Genomic DNA, 10888 nt, shown 5'->3' on the forward strand with positions numbered 1-10888 from the left:
AAAAAATATTCATCATTGGGTTTTTTGTACTTTTTGTAATTATAAATAAAGGTATACGTTAACACAATGTTAAAAAAAATAAAATGAAATAAAACAGAAATATAGATCAGTTCGTCCCGAAAGTAATACTCTAGGTTGTTGTTGTTTTTTTGCCCATAGTATTTAACTCATTGCACGCCATTGGTGATAGCTGCCGTGAAGGCTCACGTTTTAGTGCCATTGATGTCGAGCGCTGTCAATAGCAACCAGTGAGTTAAATGAGAGTCCTTTAAGGGTTTTATATATATGGCAGAAAACAGAAAAGGCTGAAAAAGCAGTTTCTGCTCTTTAACTCCTCTTTAAAATAAACAGCTGTATTTGAAGCCAAAAGAACTGTTGTGTTCGATAGAAAAATATGTCTATATGCTGCCATAGCAGATTCATGGCGCATTAAGCACCCGAATTATTTTTAATTTGTCCGTTTTACCCTGGAAACCCCCGTTTACAGATTTCACGCAACCGCTTTTGTTTCAACCCAGGCATAAAACGGTAATTACATTTATCATTCGAAATGTCATTTTTAGCTTAGAATCATTACTTGATGTCTAATATTTCATTAAAAAACTTTTTAAAAAATTATTCACTAACATATTTTAAACAAATTACATCCCAATGAAAAAATGGTGTCTGTAAATAAGTCACGGGTATCTACCTCATATGTATCGCTTAATTGTATTTTTTTGTTGTTACTGTCGCATTTTCCCCGACATGATAAATGATAATCGATCCAAATACAGAAACATTGAAAAAAATAAAATTAAATTTAAAAAACGTTTAAAAGGGTAAATATATGAAAATCTCTACCACTCATTGATGTATATGATTTTTGCATCGCGACCCTTGTTATATTACCGTGTTTCACCCATAAAATAAAATAAAATAAATTCGGCTGGGGCCGTTCACAGCTGTCTTGACACTCAGTGATACATTCTACATGGAGTTTTTTGATCAAAACAAGCTAAGTACGCGATAATATCTTGTTAAAATCATGGCGTCTTTAATTATGCTCTCTCATGCTATACATCCAGTTAAGGTTTTGCTGTTTAAAAAAAAAAAAAACTCCCATTCAAATTTCTTATTCCCCCAGAAAATTGAGATTTTAAGCTTTCCAAGGATGTATCACACATGCATATCGGACACTTCTAAAATTTGGCCAAATTGGGGGTCTCAGAGCGGAACTTCAAGTCACCTGAGTGTTTTCCACCATATACAGTATATATAAATATATATATATATATACACACACTCACTGGCCACTTTATTAGTTACACCTGTCCAACTGCTCGTTAACACTTAATTTCTAATCAGCCAATCACATGGCGGGACCTCAGTGCATTTAGGCATGTAGACATGGTTTAAGACAGGGGTGGGCAAACTATTCCACAAAGAGCCGCAGTGGGTGCGGGTTTTTGTTGCAACCCATTAAGAGGACACATTTTCACCAATCTGCTGTTTTACAAGTGCAATCAGTCGATTGCAGTCAGGTGCTTCTTATTTCTGCTGAAACCTCATTGGTTATACTATAGCTGTGCTGGGTCAGTTGGAACAAAAACCAGGACCCTCTGCGGCCCTCGAGGACCGGTTTGCCCACCCCTGGTTTAAGACAATCTCCTGCAGTTCAAACCGAGCATTAGTATGGGGAAGAAAGGTGATTTGAGTGACTTTGAACGTGGCATGGTTGTTGGTGCCAGAAGGGGTGGTCTGAGTATTTCAGAAACTGCTGATCTACTGGGATTTTCACACACAACCATCTCTAGGGTTTACAGAGAATGGTCCGAAAAAGAAAAAATATCCAGTGAGCGGCAGTTCTGTGGGCGGAAATGCCTTGTTGATGCCAGAGGTCAGAGAAGAATGGCCAGACTGGTTCGAGCTGATAGAAAGGCAACAGTGACTCAAATAACCATCCGTTACAACCAAGGTAGGCAGAAGAGCATCTCTGAACGCACAGTACGTCGAACTTTCAGTCAGATGGGCTACAGCAGCAGAAGACCACACCGGGTGCCACTCCTTTCGGCTAAGAACAGGAAACTGAGGCTACAATTTGCACAAGCTCATCGAAATTGGACAATAGAAGATTGGAAAAATGTTGCCTGGTCTGATGAGTCTCGATTTCTGTTGCGACATTCGGATTGTATGGTCAGAATTTGGCGTCAACAACTTGAAACCATGGATCCATCCTGCCTTGATTCAACGGTTCAGGCTGGTGGTGGTGGTGTAATGGTGTGGGGGATATTTTCTTGGCACTCTTTGGGCCCCTTGTTACTAATTGAGCATCGTTGGAACGCCACAGCCTACCTGAGTATTGTTGCTGTTTCAGCAGGTTAATGTGCCACGTCAAAAAGCTGGAATCATCTGAGACTGGTTGCTTGAACATGACAATGAGTTCACAGTACTCAAATGGCCTCCACAGTCACCAGATCTCAATCCAATAGAGCATCTTTGGGATGTGGTGGAATGGGAGAGTCGCATCATGGATGTGCAGCTGACAAATCTGCACCGTGTGATGCCATCATGTCAATATGGACCAAACTCTCTGAGGAATGCTTCCAGCATCTTGTTGAATCTATGCCACAAAGAATTGAGGCAGTTCTGAAGGCAAAAGGGGGTCCAACCCGTTACTAGCATGGTGTACCTAATAAAGTCGCCGGTGAGTGTATAATGTACTAGTGTATATCAGAACTCGGGTTAGCTTCTGGTTGGTGAATGAAACTATCAATGAACAAAAACTGCTGGAAGATGACACCTTACAACAAAACAGACCCAAATTCCATGTCATTCACTGAGGAAAGTCATTTTCACCTGATTTAAAAAGGGAAAAAAGGCAAAAGCAAGTGGTTTCAACAAAGTACTCTCTATTGGGAATGTGAATGAAAGAGAAACATGAAGTTCAAGCTTCAAAAATTAAAAGCAAAACAGTCCAAAACCGTTATTTGGTTATAAAACTTGAGTACAACCAGCTAAGTGCTCTATTTGGAATGGGCACCAAAATAAACAGGAAGTTCAAGCCTTTCAAAATTAAAGCTAAACAGTCCAACACAAAATCCTGTTTTCAAGAATTTGTGGCTCCAAGTACAACCTGCATGGGATTTGGAACAAGAAGGCTAACAGGAATTTCAAGCCTTTCAAAATAAAGGTCGAAAGTATTTCATTTACCAAGTTACCTCCAGTTCTAATTTACAAAACACAAAGCTGAAGCTTTACAAAATAAAGCTTGTGAAAATAACATGCCTAAACAACACAGGAAGATGAAACTTCAAAAATGAATAAAAAGACCCCATTTTCCTCAACATTTTGCTTAATATATTAACTTCAGGAGCTGTTGTAACGTATTGCGTTGCCGATGTGGCCGCCTCATTTAACAGCACTTAGCAGCAGCGACAAACAAGAGGCGTCGCGCTCTTGCCATGTTTGTCGGCCATTAGCCTTGCTCTATGTACACCGCGTGTTAGGCCCCATTAAGTAAGCGCTCTCGTGGGTAGACGATTAAGATGGAACTCAATTACTGACTCGCCGTGTGTCAACTGTGGTCACTTTCACGCTGTCGAGCTTTCTGCCATCCCCTCACACAAATGCGGTTCCCCTTCAACTCTGTTACTACATCACAAGATGGAAAACTGCATGTACCAGAACGTTTTGTGGTCTGCAAAACTCAATTACAGCAGCTATTTTTGATCTGTTTTGATGCCACTTTCTTGCCAGGTGTGACAATAAAGCACTCACTATCATAATGGGGCTCTCACACATGCAATAAAAGAGCGATTGGACACCGATTGGCGGTGTTCATATTTAAACATCCTTTTAAAGAGGAAGGAAACAGTTGAAAAGGACGATATCTTCCACGTGGATAACGGGGATTTATGAAGCGGATGACATAAGTGATGCCTTGCCGCTATTTTTTATGAGGAAAACTGTTAAAGCCACATCCATACACGAATATTAATCTATAAAAAGTACGACCAAGTTAAGCAAGGGGGTGGGAGTGCAATTTTAACCATCTGTTTCTCCTATAAAAAAAAAAAAAAATCCTGACACACAAAATGGTGGTTGCCATCCACATCTTCACGTAAAAAATTAGTGTTGCACCGAGACAATTTTTCAGCTTACAACACTGATTCTGCTATGCGTTCAATAAACCGCATTGGAACTTTAGCTTAGCTTATGTGCTAATCACTTAGGCTAGCAGAGGACACAAGCTTGCTAGGCTGCTTTTTCAAGATGTCCCTCCTGACGAAGCTAAAAATTTTTTAGACACTATTATAATATCAGTGTTCATAAAACTTCAAATCTTGGCTGATAATAATGTTTAATACATAGATCAATTTACCATTTAAAGTGTAAACTCATAAATCGAAAATATGACTGCTAAATGAGCACAATCAAAAACCCCTTATTTGACCTCTTTTTTAATAATTGGCAGTAGTCCTGCAACGATTAATCGATTACTCGAGTATTTGATTAGGAAAAAAAAGATTCGAATTAAATTTTGTTGCTTCGAATATTCGTTTAAAGTGGCGTTGTAATGGTTTGTTTTGAAAGTGTTTGCATTTAGTTGTATTGATTTGGGTGGATACACTGCCCCCCTGTTAAGACCAACATTAGCTAACTTTTTGTTTGAGCCGGTTTTTTAATGCATTCGTAGTTTAGTTTATAGGTATATTTGGACGTTTTATTTTTTTGTGGGAATACGTGTCTGGACCATTTGTTAAGAGCATTGTAAAAAAAAAAAAGTTAGCATAATATAGTATTTAAGCTAGCAGACTTTAGCCAATTGTTCTTTTGTTGTACATAGATCATTTATTATGTTTTTATACTGTTTGAGGCTCAGCTCAATTAATTATGTTCCTTATCCGATTACTCCATTATTCGAACTACCTACTTCATCGATTAATCGACTACTAAAATAATCGATAGCTGCAGCCCTAATTGGTAGCCATCTTGGGAATCAGCCCAGTGGTTCGAAATTAAATCCCGAAGACTACATATTGTGCAGCATCGGTGCTTTATTAATTAGTACCAGCCAATACCTGCATTTCAATGCCATATCGGGGCTCATTCCGATACTAGCATCAGTATCGGTGCAACACTAGCAAAATGGCTCCTGTGTTGTTTCAAAACTACTTCTTTGACTGTTTCAAGGTGGAATGGAGCTATGATGGTTTGTCTGGTGACCAATCCAGGTTGTATCTTCCTTCTCCGTCAAAGTCAGCTGTGATAGGCTCCAGCTCACCCATGACCCTGATGACGAAGTACAAAAAAAAGATTCAAATATATCCTTCATTTTGCCGACTTGGATTTCCGTCTGTCTTTCTCCGCCGCTTTGTCCCTCTCGCCTTTGCTTCCGCGACTCCTCTCCCGCTCGCGGTCCCGCTTCTTGGTTTCGCTACTGTAGCCGTTCTCACGGTGACGTTTATATCCGCCGTCCCGTCTGTTGGGGGGCGACCGGCTGCGGCTTCTCCGCCTGGGGGAATCCCGCCTCGTGGTGTGAGACACGTGTCCAGATTTGGGCTCCCCGGGACGCCGCTGAAGTTCCGTAGAGCGAAGTGTATTGAGGAGGAAGCGCTTGTTGGTGCCTCGCAAAGGACATTTTAACCTGAAGAGCAAGGAAAAACATGTTTAATTTGAAGTACCGTAATTTTCTTACTATAAACCGTTATGTTTGAATCCTGCGGCTTGTAGTCCAGTGCGGCTTCTTTGTTGACTTATTTCGATTAATAGGTAACACTTCATTTGAAAGTGGCGTCATAAGACTGTAACAAGACAGTCATAATTTTGACATGACACTATTATAGGCATTACTAAATGCTTATGACGGATGACATTAAGTATCATCCGGCAAAGTATGTCACCAACACTCGATCTATGTCCAGCTCGGATGTTTAATATCTTTTCAAAAGTGTGATTATTTGCCAGATAACATTAAATGATATCTGTTATAAGCATTCACTAATGCTCATGACAGTGTCATGTCATAATTTTGATTGTTGAAGTGTTACCAAGTACCATAACTAGCAATTAATGAAACAACTGGAACAGTAGCTGAAGAAATAATGAGCACTGAACATGAATTTTGATTGTTATTTTCATATGTAGCTTGGGCTGCAGCTATCGAACATTTCAGTAATCGAGTAATCGACTGAAAATTCTATCGGTTAATCAAGTAATCGGATAAAACATTTTTAGGTGAAGAGCAATTATAAATAGACATGAGAAAACAAAACATTTCATCTAATATTGAACCATTCTCAGTCAATCAGTGTATTTATTTTCGATGTACATTGTTGAAAACAGCCAACAATCGCATCTCAGATGTAACTAGAATTTAAAAAAAAGACTAATTCACTGCTTTCACTCAAAAAACTTTTAGATCTTATAATATATATATATATATATATATATATATATATATATATATATATATATATATATATATATATATATATATATATTAGGGCTGTCAAACGATTAAAATTTTTAATCGAGTTGATTACAGCTTAAAAATTAATGAATCGCAATTAATCGCAATTCAAACCATCTATAAAATATGCCATATTTTTCTGTAAATTATATATATATTCTGTAAAATAAATTGTTGGAATGGAAAGATATGACAAGATGGATATATACCGTGGGGAGAACAAGTATTTGATACACTGCCAATGGGAAAACCCACTGGCAGTGTATCAAATACTTGTTCTCCCCACTGTACATTCAACATAAGGTACATAAGGACTGTATTGGGCATTTCACTCTACTGTCATTTAAATCTGTCTATGCTGTCCTCACTCCGAAGCGTCTACTTTCTCCAAAGCTAGACAGCTAGTGAACGACGCCTTAATAATCAGACTTCTCCCTTTTATCTTTCATCTGATTTATTAATAAAATAGCCTCAAACCATTGTCCTCTTTAGACCGTCATAAAACTACAACAACAAAAAAGTACACAAGCATTGCATTAGCAACAACGTTATCTGAGCACGCTATACAGGTTCACTAAACATAAACAAAAAGCGTCTCATACAAAAAATAGAACATTTCGCTTACTAACATAATATGTACATTCTTTACAACAACCATACTTACAGACAAATCTTGTCCAAGAATCATATAAGCACAACATTACAACGTAGGCGTCAGCCCGAGACGTCGTGCAGCCATATTGAACTGGCAAGAAAAAAAATAAACCATGTCGCAAAGCGACCACAAGAGGTTGCTGTTAGACAGCACAAAAAGCCTGCTGTAAAATTTACCAAAAGGCAGAATACTGTCTGAGAGGGACATGTGCGTTAATTGCGTTAAATATTTTAACGTGATTAATTAAAAAAATTAATTACTGCGCGTTAACGCGATAATTTTGACAGCCCTAATATATATATATATATATATATATATATATATATATATATATATATAGAGAGAGAGAGAGAGAGAGAGAGAGAGATATAAATATATATTTCTTACCTAAAAATGCCAATACGCTTGATAACACACATCACTTAAAAGTTAGGTTTTTCCCACGTGTTTCAATTGAATTTCTATTTGTGTCAAGCTATTATTAAGTTCTAGTTTTAAGTTAGTCTAAACTGTAAGTCCTGATAGGATTTTGAGTTTTTGCGGTGTTCAAAATAAATGTATGATACCTGCTGTTTTGGAGTACATCAGGGACCAGTGCTACTTGTTTATCCAGTAATGACTACTGAGCTAAAATTGACAGTTAGCATTATTAAGTTTTTATTTTACACCCTGATCACTCTACAGCGCTATGTTTTTACGGATTAAATAAAGCTTGTGTGTAAGACATGTTAGCCACGCATCGACAGTGGTCATAATTAATAGAAACCTAGCCCTCCGCAGGGCTAACGTTACATGAGCGAGTGACAGTAACGTTAATCTTATTTGTTAGCGCTTAGAAGTTTACTGCTTTAAGATGGCGGCTGTTTACTAACGCAGCTGACTCTGTCATTTCGCATCTAGTTCAACATACATGTGAGCTCTATGAGACGCATCAGACGCTACAATGTCCGCGTCGTTTGTAGCGGTTGTTGGCTGCAGTAAGTTCTTTTTGTTTTTTTTTATTGCTTCTTCCTCTACGCACGTGACATCAGCAGTGTTGTTAATAACGGCGATACAATATAACGGCGTTACTAACGGCGTTATTTTTTTCAGTAGTGAGTAATCTAATTAATTACTTTTCTCATCTTGGCAACGCCGTTACCATTACTGAGGCGGGAAAGGCGTGCGTTACTATGCGTTACTAAGTTGGTTGGATAAAAAAAGTCAGAGAGACGGACTCACGGAGACGAGAGAGCAGAGCAGGAGTGGGGAAGACGCCGTTGCAAACGCGATGCTAGGTGGCTCCAATAATACCTGACTGTAGCCTACAAACTACGCCCACATGATACGGTAGATATCACATATTATAGAACTAGATGCAAATGTTAGACACGGCTGCATGCATTAGTAAACAGCCGCCATCTTAAAGCAGTAGACCTCTCAGGAAGGCTCTGTTGTAGAGATCCTTCCTAGCGAACCTACTTTTTTTTTTTTTTTTTTTTTTAATCTAAAATGGTCCTAAATCGGCAAAATCTTGACTTAAATCTATCTTTAAATGATGAAACAGTTTTAAAACTTACACATGTTGAAAGTAGACAGAAGGGAACTAATGCAATAGCGGGAGCAATTTTAACAACTTTAACGGTTGATTCACAACTTTAAATGACTTCCACACATAGCAAAGGTTACTATCTAGTTATCGCAATACCCTTGTGTGTAGTTAAGTGGAGGGTAAAGAATTGGGCTAGGGCCAATTGTCCCAAAAACTCTTTAAACATCACATTGTGTGACTTTTTTTTTTTTTTTGAGAAAAAAAAAAACAAAACATGAAAATTATCACTAGTTACTTTGCCAAGTACCTAATTACTCTTAAATTCAGGTAACTGAGTTACTAACGCAATTACTTTTTGGGAGAAGTAATTTGTAACTGTAATTCATTATTTTTTAAAGTAAAATTAACAACACTGGACATCAGCGCATTAAAAGTAGTCCGGGCAAAACGTGATGCTTAGAGCTGTCAAAATTAAACGATTACTCGAGGTGAATAAAATTACTCCGATCAGTTTTTAAACTCGAGTTACTCGAGTTGCTCGAGTATTCGTTTCAGCGCTATATGTGGCTCTGCAATGCATGCTAGGAGGCATGTTGGACAACAACAGTGTTGCCAGCAGGTGGCAGCAGAGGTTGTCATACTGATGGCCAAATGAAGCTTCTTGAAGCAATGAAGCTTTGCAGCCAATTGGTTCAAAGCTTCATGGGGATTCATTTGGTCTTATGACAGTCGTATGATGCCGCTGTCAAATAATGTATTACCGGTTAAAATCGTTAGGTGTAAATATGTATTAAGACAGTGAGGACAGCTGCGGCTTATCTATGAATAAATACCGTTTTCGTGTCAAATTTGGTGGGTGGCGGTTTATAGTCAAATGCGACTTATAGTGCGAAAATTACAGTATATTCAAACGCAGGGTTCCTGTGCTGCATGGGAGAATATATCTAAAGATTCACAGCAGGAACGCCTCGATTTGATCACGTCATTTTTAGTTGATCGTAAACGGGTAAAAAAAAAAAAAAGAAAAAAAAAAGCATCAACTCATTGGCTGCCGTTGACAGCAATAGACGTCCAATCAAATTTGAACGGGAGGATGGCCACCCAGGTAAATAAAAGCTGATTAGCATTAATTGATTAATTAATTATTAACAAAGTGATAGTGACGTCATATCTAGCAGACTCACCATCCCGCAGGGCCCATCGTCTCGGCTCTCACCCGAGCCCTGTCAGTCTCCCTCAGGAGCTCCTCTACAGCACGTCTGCATCAAACACAAATGAGTCAAATGGAAAGAAAACTGGAAAGATGACAGGTTTTTAATTCGAGATGATACGTTGATTCATCCATAATGACAGACAGTTAATGTCCCCGTTTAACCTGAGAAAGGGAGTTTGTTAGCGGCTAAGAGCTAATTGCTACAATGACAATAAAGTACGGTAACTACATGTGTACCTTTCTAATTCCCTCTCCTCTTCTGTCATTATTACGCGGTCGATTTCAGGACAATTGTTATCAACTCCCTTGGAATGACGATTTAAATCTTTAATGAACGAAGAGACTGCTTGTTTACGGCGGTGGGGTCCTAACAGTGAGGACCTGACGGTGGTCAAGTAGATGCCTGACGGATAATTCATGTCACATTTGGACAAGTGGCAAAACTACTTCCCCCACGCTTGATACAACTCCTTGACTAAAAGTATATTCTGAAATACACATATTTTTAAAAAAAAAAATCTTGTAAATTATAGAATGTACAATTCTCAGTTTTATAACTTCACTGAAGCTGTATGATAACCAGTGTTGTCACAGATTACTTGAAAAAGTAATTTAATTACTGTTTACAGATTACGCATAAAAAAAGTAATCGTTACTTTACTGATTACTTCATTATCAAAGTAACTAAGTTACTTTAAAAGTAATGTATCAGTTACTTTTTAACATTTTTTTAAAAGAATGAGAACAGAAAAAATCTCATTGCATGGAATTGATTTACCGATAATTGAATTTAAAGTGGGAGATCAGAATTTCTGACATAAGGATTAATCTTTGAGTTACCGAAGGTTTAATTAGTCGATGGAGTTGATAGTAGCTTAGCCATTTCGGAGCCCTGAAACTAACAAATAACTGATAAACTGCATGGAATTTGTTGAAATCAACTCCACCGACTGATTAAGCCGACGCCAACTCGAAGATTAAACCTAATGTCAAAAGTTCTGAACTTCGGGTTAGGGTTTAGGGTTAAAAGCATAT

At 38.1% G+C, this 10888-nt stretch overlaps 1 protein-coding gene across 1 annotated transcript; it reads right to left on the minus strand.

The window, feature by feature from the left end:
• Nucleotides 1-14: 14 nt before the first annotated feature.
• si:ch211-140b10.6 (protein POLR1D-like) lies at nucleotides 15-10243 on the minus strand. Its single transcript, XM_057823790.1, has 4 exons — nucleotides 10091-10243; nucleotides 9825-9899; nucleotides 5370-5629; nucleotides 15-5274 (listed from the first exon to the last, which is right to left on the minus strand). The coding sequence occupies exons 1-4, from the start codon at nucleotides 10117-10119 to the stop codon at nucleotides 5171-5173; spliced, it is 468 nt and encodes a 155-aa protein (XP_057679773.1). The 5' UTR covers nucleotides 10120-10243; the 3' UTR covers nucleotides 15-5170.
• Between the last annotated feature and the right edge of the window lie 645 nt (nucleotides 10244-10888).

Source organism: Corythoichthys intestinalis, chromosome 20, assembly GCF_030265065.1.
Source record: "Corythoichthys intestinalis isolate RoL2023-P3 chromosome 20, ASM3026506v1, whole genome shotgun sequence".
Classification (NCBI taxonomy): domain Eukaryota; kingdom Metazoa; phylum Chordata; class Actinopteri; order Syngnathiformes; family Syngnathidae; genus Corythoichthys; species Corythoichthys intestinalis.

Bases quoted from the DNA above. Each gene is read 5' to 3' on its own strand.
- si:ch211-140b10.6 (XM_057823790.1), bottom strand. From the start codon at position 10,119: ATGACAGAAGAGGAGAGGGAATTAGAAAG. The intron at 5,630-9,824 runs GTGAGTCTGCTA...CTTGCTCTTCAG, and splicing joins ACGATGGGCCCTGCGGGATG to GTTAAAATGTCCTTTGCGAG. The intron at 5,275-5,369 runs GCGAGAGGGACA...CTTCGTCATCAG, and splicing joins GAGGAGTCGCGGAAGCAAAG to GGTCATGGGTGAGCTGGAGC.